The sequence below is a fragment of the Gymnogyps californianus genome, chromosome 1 (assembly GCF_018139145.2).
Source record: "Gymnogyps californianus isolate 813 chromosome 1, ASM1813914v2, whole genome shotgun sequence".
In the NCBI taxonomy this organism is placed as follows: domain Eukaryota; kingdom Metazoa; phylum Chordata; class Aves; order Accipitriformes; family Cathartidae; genus Gymnogyps; species Gymnogyps californianus.
In genome coordinates, this window is record NC_059471.1 from 164634155 (window position 1) to 164652154 (window position 18000).

Genomic DNA, 18000 nt, shown 5'->3' on the forward strand with positions numbered 1-18000 from the left:
GCAATTCTCACCAACAGGTGGAGAGAGCCTAAACTAAGATACACATACGTGACTTGAGTGGATACAATGGAAAATAGTCCATAGCCCTGCAGAATCTCCAAGTGGCACCTCAAGACCTGCAACTGCAGGAATGGAAAGCTGATTCTGCCTAGGCTCCATCAAAGGAGTCTATTAGGCTGTCTGCTTCATATTGTTGATTGTGTTTGGAGAAGACCAGGCCGTAACAACCAAAGAGAGCCTCTGGCATGCACCAACATAAAGGTTTAATACACCTGTAAGCATGCAACAGCAGCAGTAATAGGAAATTCACTCACTCATGGCAAATTTATCATTCTGAATACATATTGAGGGAGAAGTAGCATTACTTCCCTGCTAATGATACATCAAGCACAGAAGCTGGCAAGGACAGATCAGGCTGGGTGTCTTCTGTTATAAACTCCCTTCAACTGAGCTACAATAAAGACAGTAGAAGACCAAGTATATCCAATTACATGCTTGACTGGGGTACTTTAATTTCTGTTGCTTTAAATAAAATTGAACAAGCCTCCACACATTCTCTGCCAGGCTTGCTCCATGGATCCTGTGCCCCCTTACATTGCTACTGCAGGGAAGAGGGTACTTTTGTGAGTCCAACTCTCATTGTGCAAAACAGTTTTTCCTACATCAAAGCCAAGAAATTTCACGTTTTAGCCCTGTTCATGGGATAGAGCAGATGTGCAACAAAAACCACACAAAGGAATAATTTTCTTCTGGAAAGCCAGCATAACCAAAACAATTCAACCTTATCATGCAACCCTCCCTCTACCTCATACAGATGACTTGCAGAGCAAATTTTACAATTTGCCTTTCTTTACAGAGACATGTTTGTGGGTGAAAATCTTGAGGAGGATTAAAGGGCACTTAAATCAGTTCAAATGGGAAACACGTTCCAAAAAACTTGCCTTCCTTGACAGTATCAAATATGGAGGAGGAAGCGATGGACAGAAGGAATAGTCTCTGTGAGAGGCCCATCAACAGGATTCTTTTTCTAAGAATTTGCTAAGACTTCAATGGAAGACAAAACATTTCCTCTTTTTTGCATAGAAAGCCCACATTGCATTTCCCTTTCCTCAGGAACCTTTAGCACGCACCAAGCCCAAGGGAAGGCAAAAACTTTTGACAGTCTTATCCCTAGACTTTGTTTTAGGGAGAGGCAACAGAGCAGCATGTACATCTCTGCAACGATGAGGATCCTCCAGCAGAGGAGGCAAAGATAAAAATAGTCCTCTTCCCTTTGGGCATACAAAATTACCCTGTGTTAACCTCTAGTAAACACAGCTTGAGGCTTCTAGATGCTTCCCTGAAAAAGTGCTGAACAAGCTCCAACGGCATCCACCCCTCCCTGAGGACCTACAATGTCAACAGCTGAAGACTGCATAGTGCCACTGTCTCCTATTGCACAACTAGGCAAGACCTTGGCACAGTCCAACACACATCCTACCATGAAACAGGACGTATACTTAATTATCATGTTCAGGAAGGCATGTACATACCTGTGTCCCAGGGGGGCTTTGGAAGCAGAGAGAAAGCGCTATTGTCATCATCATAAGTTTCCATATCTGAAGGGTCCTCAGGAAGAAAGAGATACAGCACTGGAAGCATGGCTGTATTCATCCCTGGGCCAGAGAGCAAGCAATCATTCCCATTTCTTAGGTGCCAGAGGAACAAAACATCCTTAGCTCTCCCTTTTAAATATTGTTATTCAGAAGGAGCTTTCACAGTCTGACCAGGAAAAACAGCCATCTGAAGACTAAGAAAGTGTCTTTTAACTTTTTTTTTTTTTTAAAGCTCAGGAGTTAACCTCAAAGCTTGGGATTCTGTCAGAAACTCATATTCTAATTCTCCGTGTTTACACAGTCATAGTTTTTTTCCCCTCAAAAATCTACTGGTAAGTGTGTAAACAAGAGCAGTAAGAATTCAGAATGACTAAGTGGACTACCTCTGGCACCAAAGCTGGATTTTTACAGCATTTGCTCTGCAACATTTACAAGAATTGCTCACTTGAACATTTACAGAAGCTCCTCCTACATGCCATTGCAGGCAAACCACGATTTCACATTTACACAACATCAAAATGCTTGGTACATGCCTGTGTCTTTCACAGGTCATGCAATCAATTCCATTCCTTCTTCCGTAGTTCCAAGGGCTTTTAAGTATGTTGGATATTTGCCTTCTTCAGTGCTTGGCTAAACTGGGAATGTTTCGTAATTTCAGTCCTACTTTGTAAACTAAAGCCCTCCAGATTCCCAATCACTTCTTACTCAGAGTTCCCTCCTAAACTGAGCCTCTTCTCAGCACAAGTTAATGGTGTTGCTAGAAAGTCATCATACTTCGCTCTCCTTCTTGGTCATCTCTACCTTTTTGGGGCAGAGGGGGAGGTGGGCTCCCAGGTCCTTGAACACACTGTGTTCCTCATTATTATTTTAAGCAGACTTAGGCTCAGGCTGCCACCACAGAAAAGTGCCCTGGATTCCCCACCTTGGTTCCCAGCTGTGCTTTCCTTCCCATGTCTTCCTTTGCAGCCCCTGGCACTGGGGAACTGAGATGGCCAAATCCATTTCAGATAGGTCAATTCAGCGCAGCTTCTGCTCTGGACCACACTGTGGTTGCAGGGACTGCTACTTTTTGCAACTATCCTCAGTCATCTTGAAGTCAGTTATCCACACTGACATCAATGTTTAATTTTACTCCTCCCCTCCAAAGCATTGTCCCGCTTCTGCTAGCTCTAGAACACTTAAAGGAAAGACACTATATCCCCCTTCTTTACTGCCTGTGGTAGTCACCTATGCAGTATTAAAAATCAAAACTATAAAACATTATTTAAAATACATATTACAAGTATATAGACAATCACCTCATTATGGACTTGGGAAGTGCAGAGTTGTTTCAAACTGCGAACAACCCCACTGAACATCTTTTGAGAACACAGCTTTTGTTGAAACTTCACTTGAGTTTCAACCACAAAAAAATGACAGGTTGTGTTAGCCCGATCCTACCTTACATCACACTAAGGTTAATCCTCCACTTTAGCTCCCTGCTGTGCAAAGACTCGAGAGGTGTGCAGAGAGGTGTGCTTCAGAACTGCCCCTCAAGAGTCCTCCTGACTGAACAAACACACTGACATCAGTTGTTGTACAAAAGTATGCAGCAACACATACCAGTGCTGGTATTATCTGAACTGTCTTTTATCCAGAGAGAGACAGGTCTCACTCCATTCTTTTCCCCTCAAGTTTCATTAGATCAGCTACAGATTTTGCTTTAGCCTGGCTGCAAATTCCGTTTTGACCAAACACATCTTCAGACACTCCCTATTCCACTTCAGTTATACAAACACCCTCTGACCTAGCCCTCATGGTGTAGTCACAATAAGAAACTATTTCCTGCCCCTCCAACCTCTTGAGATATTTTTAGTTGAAATTGAATGCACATACCTGTGGCAGGTGAGGCACCAGTGAGAATGTGGGTGTGGTGAGACCTTTGCTTTTCTAGTGCCAAGTGTTTCTACAGCTTGTCCTTCCAAATCAAGGGAGATGGCCAGCTGTCTAGGAGTCACTCTCACAGAGGCTCTGCACCCTTTTACAAGGAGCAGCTCTACTTGCCTCTGTTATTCTTGCAGCTGCAGAGGAGGGATAGAGAATCTTTGATCCCATCAAGGGGCAAGACAGATCCCCTCTGCTGTTGCAGCGTTCCACACAGGAAAGAACACAGAGAGATGCTAGAGAATCAATCTATTAAAGAAAGCCTCATACTACTACTGAAAGGAATGACCCTGCCCTACCTCCTCCAGCAATAAAATTGCCCTTCACATCACTTTATAAGATTGGTTCAGGACTGACTCCGCATGCCACCCATTACATAGCTCGGAATAACACTAAGAGGTTTTCCAGAGACCCAGGAGCCTCATAGGGATTTAATCTTCATTTGCTGATAGTGGGACCAACCCAGTCCTGCTTGTGAAGGATAAGAAGCGTTGTTCAAGCATCCAGCAGGACAGAGGACCAGTCAGCAGAGTTCCCTTGCTCCATGGAGAACAAGCATTTGCATCTCCACCCATATGCTCCCTCATTTTATTCCTCTCTCTGGTGCATTCTAGGGCTGTTTCCTCTTACCTGTGGGGATCCCTGCCAAAGGGCACCATAGAATTAACATGTTCTTGTTACTGACCTTCCACCCCCGCCTCTCTGCCCTAGGACCCACGAAAGACGCACACTCTCTTCCTGCTTTGTCAGAATGCTCTTAGCAGTCAACATACCCAAGATCTGTACCCTTACTTAGCTGCCTTAGAGCTATCAAACTCGAAGGTGAGTATTCAGGAGATTTGAGTACACTGCTACAAAATAAAGGACAAAGAACGAACGCTGGCACTCTTCTCACACCAGAGAGTATGTTTGTTCCTCACAAAGACAACAGAGCTGTTTTAAATAAAAAAGAAAAACATGTTCCCCTTAGTTTTAACCATGCTGAATTTTCTGTAATTTTGCAAAATGTGCTGCCCCAAACAAAAGGATAAAAGCATTCTGACTAGCATACATGTGTATATTAGATTTATGTTGACACTATGAAGTAACCATTGTGCTCATCTTGATTACTGTAGTAGTTTCTGCTTTCCATTTACATCTGAAAAAGAATCTTTTGAACATTGTTTTTCATGTAGCAAAAAATCCAGTTTATGAGTGGTTCTAATGGACATTAAATTTTCACGCTGAGTGATCACGAAGGAGCTTCTCACCCTTCTCTGCCCACCAGCAGAAATGTCCAGTGTGAACATTTTTTTATTGCCAATGGAAACTAGCACTAACCTTCTGGTTTGATATGAAGATAAGTACATTTATCCCGTTCTTGCAAGAGCCTACTTATACGGCACTGAACTCTGCCTAAGACAGAAATAAATAGGGAAACACAGAAAGAGCCTCTATACCGGTTTTTCTTCACCACCCAGCTCATGAGCTGCTTTCCTATGTAAGTACCACCCTCTTCTGTTGGTTTGTAAGTACTACAAGAATCAGCCACCAAAAAAAAAAAAAAACCCCAAAAAACAAGCAAACAAACAAAAAAACCCCCCCAAAACCCCCAGACCTCTCCTTGATCTTGCCAATCATTACAGATTCTGGATTGAATTCCAGGCAGTGAATAGCCTAACCCTGCTGAAACGGGTTCTCTATGTGCTGGGCCACTCTTCAGCTGACACATCTAACGTATTGATATCACACCTGAATTGCTAAGATTGACCTAAGAAGAAAACCTTCTGGCAGAGCCGATATTCAAAATGAGCAGAACAGGTCAGTGATAAGACAAGGAAAACCAGGTAGCTTTAAAACTAAGCAAAATCTATTTGAAGTTCTCCACGTCACAGGTCCCTTCACTAAGGCAAGGCCATCACAGCTGTGCTGTGGAAACTCAGTCGTTTCTTTTAACTTTTTCCTCTCTTTCTTCTGACAGACCTATCTGACCCCAGATGCACTCAGTGAGCTTGGGTAGTGAGACAGGCTGCAGCAGTGGGAAAGCTGCACTCACACTGCACCTCTTTGTGAGTGAGCAGGGCCAGACCATAGCTGCTTTCAGGTCCAGAGGCGACGGTCTCGTGTCTCTGAAAGGAAGACTGGTCCCATGGTACCACAATGGGCCAAGCTCAGTCTTTAACTGGTGAAGCAGAAGAGAGGAAGTTGTTTTCCAGGTGGACTGCCCAATTTCATGAGTAGTTCTGAAAAAAAATCCACTGGAGATGTCTCGGTAGACTGTTTTTGCCAAGCTCATGTAGCCATAAAGAGAAAAATAAAGTCTGTCCAAATACTGAACTAGAAGACTTTCCTTTTCTTCTTTTTCCCACCTGCCACCTTATTCCTGACACCAATAGCTTCTTCTGTGTCATCATTGTTATCATTCCGAGGTCGCTTCTTCTCTCCCTGCTCCCGCAACTCCTGCAATGCAATCAAGAGATTGACCAAGAGTTCTGGCACCTGAGGAAATTCAGTCTACAACAGCGAGTAGAGGGACAAAAAGCCAGCACCCACCATTCGAGCAAATCTCTGGGCCTCAGCCACACGCTCTGTCAGCATCATGACTTCCTCCTCTTGCGTGGGGAAAGCTGGCAGCTTCTTGCCAATCAGGTGTTCAATGCGCTGGAACAGCTCTACATCGTACCTGAGAAAAGACAAGACACCAGCTTGAATCAGCCGTCTTGAGAGGTCTTCAGCTGTCACCACCCATAGATATCACCCCTTATCTCCAGCCCACAGATATTGTTAGCTTGTGCTGATGGTCTCACAAGCAACTCGTAATTGCATCTGAATGATGCCATCATTCGGGATGGCTTCACTGATTTATTCAGCTCATCTCTGTTCAGAAGTATTTGGCAAAGACTTTTTTTAGACAAATACTTCAGTATTTATCAAAAACCCACACTTACTTAACCTGGATTATATTTTATAAAAATGTATGTATATTATACAATCAAGTTATAAGCACTTAGTTCTGCTCGTTACATGCCTGCTTCTAGAATTTATCTAGACCTTCCTCCCTCCCCACCCTGGGCTTTGAATTCTCTCCCCCTTAACTAAATAAATCCAACTGGCACCTCAAAATGAAAAGTAGTATTTTCTTCTCACCCAGGATGAAGTCAGATGTTTTCTGCTCTGAAACACAGCTGGGAAGAATAAGTCTGCCACATTTTAACACTTACTGTGTGACAAAGGTGATAGATTTGCCAGATCTCCCAGCTCGAGCTGTTCTCCCAACACGATGAATGTAATCCTGAAAACAATTTTCTTGATAAGCAATAAGGTATGTCCACCAAACACAGAACAGAAGTTACGGAAAATCAGCCCATATAATTTTTCTTTAGAAAAGAACAAAAAATGGGGAGAAAATACAGCCAGGATTAAATACTTGGGATCGTGTGCAGCATTAGGATTTGAGAAGATGCTGGCTTGTGGAGGCATATCTTTGGTTTTAACGTTTGAATTCTTCTCTTTCTAAAGGAGAAGACCACCTCCAATTATTCAAGATTGCAGGACAAAAGTTGTCATACATGACTTTGCTAATGAACGATCACTTCCTTGAAAAGCTAATATTTAAAGCGAGCCAATGCCTGCATTTTCAGTCTTGGGATCTAGTGCTCTACGTAGTCTGTCTTCCAGACAAACTCTCTGGCAAGTAGATTTAAGTTTGGCAAGCACAGTGAAACAGAGGATGAATGAGAAAACTTGGAAGCGTCTGATCCATTGCGTGTCTTCAGTTTATATGGTTCTAGGCTGTTTTCCAGGTTTTATACTGCATTATGGAAATTAAAATACTCCCTTCTCCATGTAGGATCTGTGCAGAAAGAAAGCATCATGAGAAAGAACGTGTTCTGTGACATGGTTAGACGAGGAGGGGCACAAAAACTGTAACGATGTCATTCAAGCTGCTGCCCCCACCTTTTTTTTTTTTTCCCCACTTTTTTCCTCCTACAATGTCAAAAGCAGTGTCTTCAAAAGAACCACCATACTTTCTTCTGCTTGCAATGTGTAGTATCTTTGATCATTATAAGGAACAATAGCAATTCCTGAAATGCTTGTTAATGGTATGCTTTCTGAAACTAGGCTGGGAAACCAGTCACACCCCTAAGATAATACTGTACTTTCTATAACGTAGAGGGTTAGTAACTCTTTTTTTTTTTTTTTCAGTTTGCTGTACTTTTGTGATATGAAGGTGAAACATATTAAAGACATCTTTCTTGATCAAATCCTCATTGAACATAATGGGAGAATTTTTTTTTTTTTTTTTTTTTTTTAAAACAGAGTTCAAAATGTGAAGGCAGACCTGGATCACAGCAACCGAGATGACTACCTGAAACTAGTACTATGTTAAAACTGTTTTCAAAGTCTAGAAGCCCTTTAATGTAATATGGCAAAACATATATTCTGAGCAGAAATACAAAGACACAGAACGTCCCTCACTTCCCCTCTTCACTTATGGGATCAGTTCTACAATCCAGATGAGGCCACCCAACCAGAGATACCAACTCAACTACAGAGGCTGAACTACATCTTTTAATCTACAGAAGTGTGAACTAGACTTCCAGTCAGCAGAACAGAGAAAAGGTGTCTTTGTTCCTTTGTCTAGCTTCACTATGCCTCCCGGTGACCAGAAGCTCTCAGCTGGCACACAGACTAGCTTACCTTAGAGTGCGTAGGAATATCAAAGTTTATCACCACATCTACATGTGGGATGTCCAGACCTCTGCTTGCAACATCAGTAGCCAGCAGAATAGAACGTGCCTTTGCCTTGAACTTGTTTAAAGAGCCCAAGCGTTTATTCTGGAAGAGAGGAGGACAAAAAGGGAATGAGAGAATAATGCTCATTCTGGTTAATATGCTCTTGTTGAAATACTGGTACAGAAGAACTGGGGGACGAACTACTCAAAAATCTCACTTATCTTAATTTCTTTCTGAGCTATTATAGAATCAGTGGCAGCATTCACATTAGTTAAATTTCTAGGGATCAGTCCAGTCCACTAGCTGTGAAATACTCCTTCTGCAAGGTCGTTGTGACTCAGTATGTTGCAGCCCATTTCCCAAGCGACAGGTCTCCTGTCTACTCCGTTCTGTGTGGTATGCCCATACCTGACTCATCTGCCCGTGGAGAGGAATGGCAGTGAACCCCAGGTTGCGGAGCAGTAGAGCAGTCCTCTGAGTATTGTTACACGTACTACAGAATATCATGAAAGAGTTTCCAGCTAGTTCATTCAAGATATAAACCAGGTAGCTGTCCTGTAAAGAAACAGAGAGAGAAGAAAAGGAAAAAGAAAAAAAAAGAAAAAAAAAAGATAATCACACATGCCACATTAAAGAGTAACTATAAGCCAGAGAAGATGACAAGATACTGGGCAGATGTGGGAACAGCAAGACAAGACACAATCAGAAGAGGGAAAAAACAGAAGTGGCACTACCTTGAATTTGGAGGGGATAAAAATGTAGTACTGCTGTAGTTTTTCAACTGTCTGATATTTGGAAGAAACAGCACATTTAACAGGATTCTTCAGAGCAGCACGCTGGAGTTTTTGAACCTGGGAAGATCAATGTAAGTGACAAGATCTCTGTCCATCTAGTAGTAAGAAACCTGTATCATACAGTCTAGTCAACAGTATAGCCTGATGGAAAGAGAACTAAAGCAGAATACTCTGCTCTCACCTTCTTGGTCATGGTAGCAGAAAACAGGAATGTCTTCCTGTCTCGAGGAATCACTTTTAGTATCTTATCTACCTGTAAAAATAGAAAAGAAATGGAAATGCTGAATACAACAGCAATCAAGACATAAGTCTCCAAATACAATGAACATCCAAATGAAGAGTAATGCGTGTGTGCAACCTGGACTCACAGTAGGAACAAATTTTCCCTCTTCTAAAGGGAAGGTGTAGGCTGATAGCTTGTTGACAATTAGGCAGTGTGAACTCCAGAAGTCCAATAGCAGTGCAAATATCAGGCAATATTCCTGCAGGAACGCATGTCCGATCATGTTGTACAGTAACTGCATCCATGTCATGTGCTCCAGAAAAACCAGTAGATTTCAGAGACAAAATGCCTCCTCTACTGTCTTGCTAGTGCTCTGCAGAACTCTGTTAAGTTCTACTCCCACCATAGACTTTTGCGCAATTATTAGATCCTAGTTACAATTTGCTGTTGATTTCTACAGAACAGCTCAGTGTTTACTATGTGACTATATGAAGCAATTTTAAAGGGACTCATCTGGTGTTCCAAACTCTTCTTTTAGCAGATTCCTACCTCTGTCTCAAAATCCATGTTAAGGATCCGGTCAGCCTCATCCATCACTAGGAACTTCAGAGCTCGTAAGTTGAAGCCCTTTGTGTTCTCCAGATGATCAACTAGACGGCCAGGGGTTGCTATCAACAAAATCACGAGAGCAAATTTAGAGCGAAAGCAAAGGAAAAGATCCAAAGAGGCAAGAGAGTCATCCATTACAGAAATGGGATTCTTTGTCCAAGAGAAGTAAAGGCAGATTGCTTTGTGGGAAGGACTCTTTCATAGGATATTTTCAGAGTGTTTTGAAATAAGACTAATGGAGTCAGACTCTCTGAAGAATGCCCGCCTTCCCCCTCTCCCCCTAAAAAACCCACAAAACAAAACAGACTATAGAAAAGTTGTACTGAGAAGGATGAGACCAGCATTTTGAATACTTGAGGAGAATAAAAAACCAAGCCAAAGGCAGTCTAGCAGGAATGCTTTGGAATGAGCTTGTAGCAGCAAGGCTACGGGTGTATACTTTAGAAACATTAACAAGCCAGTACTCAGATCTCAGGACAAAAATAAACGAAGGATGTACTCTCACTTCTCCTTCAAATGCACAAAACCTTTTGGCACTCTTTCTTTGGACAACTGTAGTTTGATAATATTCATACCCCGTACCCCCAGCATGTTAACTTACCAATTATAACATGTGGTTTCTTGGCTAAGGCCAGAGATTGAGACATTGTGTCAATTCCACCCACAATAACCGCTGCAGGACAAATAGAATATAGTGAATTTCTCAGGGTAGTACCAGCCAGTCCCTGGCACCACAGTGCTTCCCCCTACTCCCTGCCACCCACAACGACTCTGTACAAATGAAAGGCTACTTATCTTTACAAGAATTCACTTCTTTTTAGCACATCTGACCCTCCCAGGCCTCTTAAGCCATACAATTAAGTCCTTACTGGCCCCAGGTATTTTATTTTCAGAGTTGAAGAGCTACAGGCAGAATCTATTCCTTGCAGCTTAACTCAGCTGCAAAAACCTAGGAATTCTAAAAACACCCACAAAGCTTTTATGTTTGTAGAGACTATCTACAGAACCAATACAGACAGCCTGAAGGAAAGATTAAACTACATCACACTGTAGAGCAGAGCCCTATGCAGTTTCACTGGATACAAACTTACTATTGAGAAGATTCTCTTCTACTTCCATCTTTAACTGTTTGGACATAAAATGCAGAACAGCTGCAGACTACTCCATCAGGAAAGACCATACAGTCTTTCTTTCCCAAACCCGATACCAGATCTCTGTCTTCCAGCATCATAAGCTTCTCTCACCTTTTGTTCAACCCTCCAAACAAATACTCTCTCTTTTTTCCTTTGCAATCCAGAGCTGACAAACTTCAGTCTTCAGGAAAACTGCTCAAATATCACAAAGCTACTTACCACTGTGGACACCGATGGAGGATCCAAGAGCTTCAAACTGCTCTGAGATTTGGAAGGCCAGCTCCCTTGTTGGTGTGAGGACAAGAGCAAATAATCGCTGAGGTGTTTCCAGCAGTGCTTGAAGAATTGGCAAAGCAAAGGCTCCTGTTTTTCCAGAGCCAGTTTCTGCCAGTCCAATGATATCTCTGCCTACAAGGAGCAGCAAGGAGGACAAAAACTGTTACAAATCTAGACCAGAGAAAGAAGCCTTTAAAGCACTGTGCAATAAAGCACAAGAATTCCCTAAGGATAGAAAAAAAAAAAAAAAGGAGAAACACAAAGGGTAAAGAAGAACAAAGGGCTAAAACGAAGAATTTCAGAACATCTCTGCAGCATTTTTAGAGTGTGACTTCATTTGTACAATAATTACAATCTCGATCCTTTGCATTCTCTAGTTAAGCTTCTGCCAATATACAGGTTTTCATACAAACTTTAGGTTCAAAAAAAGCTTTACTTTATTATTTCTCAAATCTGTCCATCAATTTACAGCCTACTGCTTCTATCTGGGTAAGTATTCTAGATCAACTGTTATCTGTTTACTGGCTTACAAGGAAATAGACTCCAGTGTTTGAGACTTAGGTCATACCAACTACAAGACAACAGCACTACCAAACTCACATTTCACAAGCCACAATCAATTTTGTGTCATTGATTAAGAGTAATCTAAACCAGTTTGCAGCAGGAAGGATTAGGACAGCAAGTCCTTTGCCCAAAAACAGCGCAGGCAACACGGTAGAATTCATCAGTAGAATCCATTCTGACCTCTTAAACTCCTACAGCTGAGAAGAACATGTTACCAACAGGCCTTAAACTGGAGACAACTTCTCAGGAATGCAATCTTACTTTTGTTTTTTTTTTTTTCAAGAGAATCTTATATGTGGAGTAAAAGAGTCTGACAACAGTTAAGTACTAGGACAGAGTAGACACTGAAAGTTTATTCCCATTCTGTCACTACATTGTGCTGTTCCTGCTTCACAGTGTTTTGGTTTCTTTTTGAAAAAAACAACCACCAAATATTCTAGAGGCAGAAATGTTTGCTGAATTCAGTAATTTATTTTCCTTTAATTCCAGGATGTTTACAGAAAGTCACTGTGGTTTGGTTATTACTCACTCCAGATACCTATTTTCAAAGAACTGCCTGCTCACAGCAAAGCAGATTATACAAGCTATGTAATCAGTCAAGGCATCTCCAATTTCAGATACACACTGTAGGTCTCTACCAGAATAGGCACAGTCCTAAATCTATCAGAAGTTTCCTGTGTATCTTTGAGTATTTCAAAAAGAAAATGGTCAATGCAGACTAGCAGCTCAAATGATTGACAATAATTCTATTTAACATGAAGTGTCAGAACTATGCAACAATAGTGAACACTCAAGAACCCACGTTTGTACCCATTTGAAAGTTTGCAACTGCAGGCAGTATTATAGGAGAAATTAGTATTCCAAGCTTCACCTGGGAAGGACACAAGAATGAACACAGAGACTACTTCTAGACAGAGATCTTCAATGATGAAGAAGTGAGAACGCTCTCATCCCTGCCATTTACTTCTCACTCAGCAAAATTCATTCACATAGAGCTCCTGGGGCATCCCCAGATTTGGGATCAAAGAAGCACACTGCTCACCTTGGAGAGCCACTGGAATAGCCTCAACTTGGATCTTTGTTGGCATCTTCCATCCTAACTGGTCACAAGCTTCACACAGGACATCTGTCACTCCCTGAACATTAGTGAAAAGAGAAAAGGGAAACAGACATCACCAAGGAGACCTAAATGAAATCACAGAGTTGAGTTAAGTTAAAATACATGTTGCAATAGAGCCAAGCTTGTCTCTAGCGGAGACAAACCCCATCAGGCCCTCAATGCAACTACATGAAAGGGCAGGCTGCTCACAGTGATCCCCACCTCCATCAGTAACTTCACAGATTTGTTCAAAACTGTTAGAGGTCACTGCCATCAGTAAGAAACTAGTAAATTTTTCCCTAGTTTACACAAGGAACTTTACACAAACACAGAGCTGTCTCTCTTCCCCTCTGGGGATATCCCATGAGCATGGAAAAAGGAAAACGCCTGGGCAAGTTAACACAACTGAAAATACAGGCAGCCGGCTGAGGAGCACAGACCAGAGCAGCAACGCCAATCTCACCAGAGCAGAGGCCCGAACTCCCCAAACCTCCTGCCCGGGCACAGCACCACGCCCGCAGATTGACGCACCGACGGCGGCGCACGTGTCTGCCCCCCGTGCATCGGCGGCTCCGCCGGGCCTGGGGCCGCCTGCAGCCCGCGGAGAGGCGCAGCCCGGGGCCATGCCACGACGGGGCAAGCACGGCGGGGCAGCGTGCTGCACGGCCTGGCACACGGGGCTGTGCGAGGAGCTCCCCCCCGGCCTGACATGCGGGGCGAGGGCAGAAGGGTGCTCCTCCGGACGAAGGAGGGAGTAGCGGGGCAGAAGCAGCTCCAGTCCGGCCTCACCAGGTCCTTGAAGCTCCGTGGCTCTTCCACCGCCGGCTCCGGCTCCACCACTGGCTCCGGCTCCGCCGCCGGCCCTTCCTCGTCTCCTGCCGCCATTTTGAACCGTCTCTTTCTGAGACAGCGCAGAGCACTCTGGGAGTTGTAGTCTCCCTTGGGGGTGTTATGGGATTTGTAGTTCGGAGGAAAGAGCCGATCGGAGCGGGCGGGGCGGGGCTCGAGGGGCCACGCGCGGCGGCCGTTAGGCGTTGGGGCCGTCGCTTTCGCCGCTGCTGTCGGCGACTGGAGCCGGGGCGGCGGGAACGCTGCGCCGCGCCGTCAAAGCACTGCGACGGTGGTCGTGCTGCCGTGAGGTATAGGCGGTCTCATTTTCTTGCGGTCAGAAGGTGTCTTCTGCATCTGGATTTCTTCAGCGTGCAGCCCTCTGGGAAGTGGGTGTAATGCCCGGGGTACCAAGTGCTGTCATTTTCTCCTCTGCTGATGTAAAGGAGCCGACTTCGGCCGAGTTGCCATGTCTGTGGAAACATCCTGACTCTGCACAAGATTATAAAGCAGCATACTTGAGGAGGCCTTTCTTCTAAATATGCTCAAGGCTTGTTTTCTTTAAACTTAATTGGCTTATGCTTCTGCAAGGGGGGTTGACTTATGTGATGAGTGCTATGCTTTGCTAAATTAGAAACTGTGGGTGGATTTTCACTGAACTCCAGAGAGGTCTCCAGGGAAGGGGAACTTACAGAGCTATAGCCACCTGTATTGGGATAAGAGCACACTGAATTGGCTGTGTGAAAACCTGCCTGCTTGGCATTAACTGCAAATGGCTAAGCCTCTGGCCTGCAGCTCAGCATTTGCATTGCTTAGGCAGTGTGCGTGATGGTGTTCTGTATTCATAAATTCTACAATTGTGAAAGAACAAGACAAAATGAGCTAGCCAGGCGCAAAAATACAAGAATATATATAAACTTACATATAAAGAGCAAAGTAACTTCTTTAGAAGTGCTGGTATGAAACACTTTGAAATACTAGTGAAGGGAAAAAAAGAAAAGTCAAGAACTGTCATTGTTCCACCTTGTTTTCCTGTTTATGGTAATTGCCAATGTGCAACTTTGAAGTGCACATACATAAAATAGACTGAACTGTGGCAACTCACGGCATGAAATAAGAGAATAGGGAATGGGAATAGATGCAAACACTCCCCCAGCTCTCTTGATTGCTGCTGTTGTGACTCAGGCAGGGAGCCTGCAAGTGCACAGTGAGAGGTGAAAATGGCGATGGATTTAGTGCCCTTCAAGGGAGAGCAGCATCAAAATATCATGTCATGGTGGTAGTTCCTGAGCTGATTGGTTTCCATCTGGTCTGGATGTGGCCTCTCTGATCTGTAGTCCCAATGCTCATTGCAGTAGGGCAACCTTGCAGCTAGGTGAACCTCCTTTATTTTAGGGAAAAGGATGCTAACGTATCCAAGAGCTTGGGCTTCAAAAGGACAGCAGAGCCGACTGCAAAATGGAACTCGTGACTGCATTTCTGAGCAGACCTCCCTCTCTCTTGCTGGTTGGGAAGCCCGGCTGGGTGTGCTTGCAGTGGAAATGCTGACGTACCTGAGCATCTGTCACTGGATTCCAAGTGTGCCATTTCCTCTGCTGCCAGAACAATGAGGAAAGTGAGAGGAAATCCGAACAAACTCTCTGCGTGACAGGGAAAGGAGAGGAAACCTGAAACAATTAACTGAGCAGCAGTGGAAGTGAAACTGCTGCATCCTACTGTGCTCAGGGGCAGTGATTTTAAAATAATAAATTAAAAAAAACAAAAAAAACCCTGACAAAAAGCACCCAGTGTAGATGTTAGTTATGACCATATATTTCAAAAATTAGAGCAGTCTGAGCCATGAGCTTGCTATATATCATCGGTGCTAAAGGTTAAGCCTGGCCAGCACTTAGACATGAATGCTTGGAAGGGTCACTGGGATGCCTCAGGAAATGGAGTCAGGGATGTGACGGGAAGTCACTGCTTGTCATTCTTTGTTGAACTCATTGCCCATATAATATGGTAGGTACTGTTTTGGTGGCGAGCAGGGTGGAGCAATTCTATTCTGGTGAAATTCCAGTTTGGGTAATTCCATTTTGTCAGTATATGTATTTGAATAAAAGTTCCCTCCTGTCCTAAACTGCTGTTGGGAGCACTCATGTGGTAAAATAAATACTGCTTCTAAATGATGATTCCCTTTTTGTGCTTTTCAGCACAGGACACTGCAGATTATACTGGATTTAGAAGTTTTCACTCCAAGGCTTTTAGACTTGGCTTTTGACCAAATACGCTCCTAGCCCTACTGCATGTTACAAGCTCAGTCTTCCTTAGGGGGGAGAGGGTAGGAGCATTCGCAGCAGATGAATTTTAGGACAGGTATAATGTCAACTATTTCATAAGGGATGCATAAGACGACAAGATGGACAGTGTGTATAGTAGGTCACAGTTAATGGTAAATGGTCCTGTCTACCCACTAGGATGCCCAGAGAGAGACTGTTGGGATATCCTGACTCCCTGACTGTACTCGGGCTCATTTGTCATAGACACCTTTTATTATGCTTTCAAAACATACTATGGGACTTTGTGTTAAAATGGTGTTTGCATTCCTGCTTCACCATTGAATCATTCCTCCCTGCACCAGTTTCAATAAAAGGGGAGTAAAAATGGCATCAGGAGGCCAGGCTTCATAACTGCCAGCCCAGGCTAAACGTCAACTCACAGATGTACCCTTCTCCCCCCACTGCCTAGCTACCAAAGGAAGGGTTCCACCAGCACATCTACTACTTTGAAGGGTAAATAACATAACTACTAGCAAAAAAGCTGCTTATCAAAGACACTTCCCCCAAATGTTGCTTGTGACTCTAAGGGAGTCACAGTATTGGAACTAAGCCAATAGTAATACTGGAGTAGGTACACCCCTGTCCCAGCCCAGGTCACTTGCTTCTGGTGCTTTCTTGGTACCAGCTCTGGTGCTCATCCGTGCCAGCGGTGAGCTGTTTCAGGGAGCAAAAGGAGTAAGAAATGAATCTTACCCCCAAATATGGTAGATTTCTGCCAGCACAGCTCCCAGAGCTGGCTCCCCAGGGTATCACATGAGATCCAGCGCTGACTGCATGGGAGGAGACAGGATGGCATGCCCGGAGCTGCATGAGGAGGATCTGACCACCTCCTGACCTGTCTGCTAGCTGCTAGATCAAGTGTAGCTGAGGTGTGAGGGTGCAGACTTAGATTCACAGGACCACCTGGCTTAGAAGATGTCCAAGAGAACCGGATGGGTTTTGGAGCAAACTAAGTCACACAGCTCCTCTGTTTTGTGTAGGATTACAGATCTTCCAGCCTGTGGGCCCCACTCTCTGCCTGAGCCTCCCTTTGCATTCCTAGCAAACAAACCCGAAGTGGGTCGTGGCTGAGACCTGGCCAGGAGACTGTTGCACCTTGGGCTCAATTACACTTGCACAGCAGCACTGTGCAACAACCCAAATCCTGACTTCGAGTGAAGGGTTAGCCTAGGGAAAAACAACAGAAGCAGGAATTTTTGCCTGTGTGGCTGAGACTGGAAGCAAAAGTGTCTGATTTGTCCCCCGCTGCTGAAACAGTGGCTGTGATTGCAGTGCAGGACTGTGCTGAGCAGAGCAAACCAGCCCTCATGAAGTTCTAAGCTATCAAATTCAGATCCTTCTGCCAGTCAGATTAGTCCGTTCAGAGCTGTTATTGTTCCTATGTTGTTCCCTGTGTGTGGACGTGTGGACAAAGCTGCATTGCCAGAAAACTGGGGAGGAGGTAGGAGAAGTGTATATTACATAATTTTCTCTGTGATGATAAAACCAACCATCTCAGAAGCATGGTGAAGTCGTAACTGATCTGGTGGAGTTAGATGGTGATATGCTGGAGCGCTAGGAAAAAATTCACATCATGTCTGCGTTTGCATAGTGTGCAATTCACACTCCAAAAACGCACTTACGTGCTCACACTTATGTACCTCGGTGTTTGCGTGTCAGAGACCAACATCCACAGCGTACAGGGGCTCAGGTGCACACCAGGATATGCGCTCACACAGACATAAACGCATACACTCATACACAAATGCCAGCTGTGTGGCATGGAGCTGGTGACCTCACTTTTCATTCTCGCCTTCTGAACACGTCCAGCTGCTTGTATTGATTCCCTGGCTCCAGTGCCTGGAGCATGAATTCGAGCAGGGTGAGCCAGGGGGCAGGAGTGTGATGACATGCAGGTGTGCAGAGAGACACTGACACAAAAG

At 44.0% G+C, this 18000-nt stretch overlaps 1 protein-coding gene across 2 annotated transcripts; it reads right to left on the reverse strand.

Moving 5' to 3' along the window:
- Positions 1 to 5121: 5121 nt before the first annotated feature.
- DDX47 (DEAD-box helicase 47) lies at positions 5122 to 13817 on the reverse strand. Of its 2 annotated transcripts, XM_050913791.1 has the most exons (12): positions 13722 to 13817; positions 12876 to 12969; positions 11213 to 11401; positions 10462 to 10533; positions 9801 to 9919; positions 9210 to 9281; positions 8969 to 9085; positions 8643 to 8789; positions 8199 to 8336; positions 6719 to 6789; positions 6051 to 6180; positions 5122 to 5957 (listed from the first exon to the last, which is right to left on the reverse strand). In XM_050913791.1, the coding sequence occupies exons 1-12, from the start codon at positions 13815 to 13817 to the stop codon at positions 5835 to 5837; spliced, it is 1368 nt and encodes a 455-aa protein (XP_050769748.1). In that variant the 3' UTR covers positions 5122 to 5834. The 2 variants fall into 2 exon arrangements, with proteins under 2 accessions (XP_050769748.1, XP_050769753.1); XM_050913796.1 differs by lacking the exon at positions 8643 to 8789.
- Positions 13818 to 18000: the final 4183 nt, after the last annotated feature.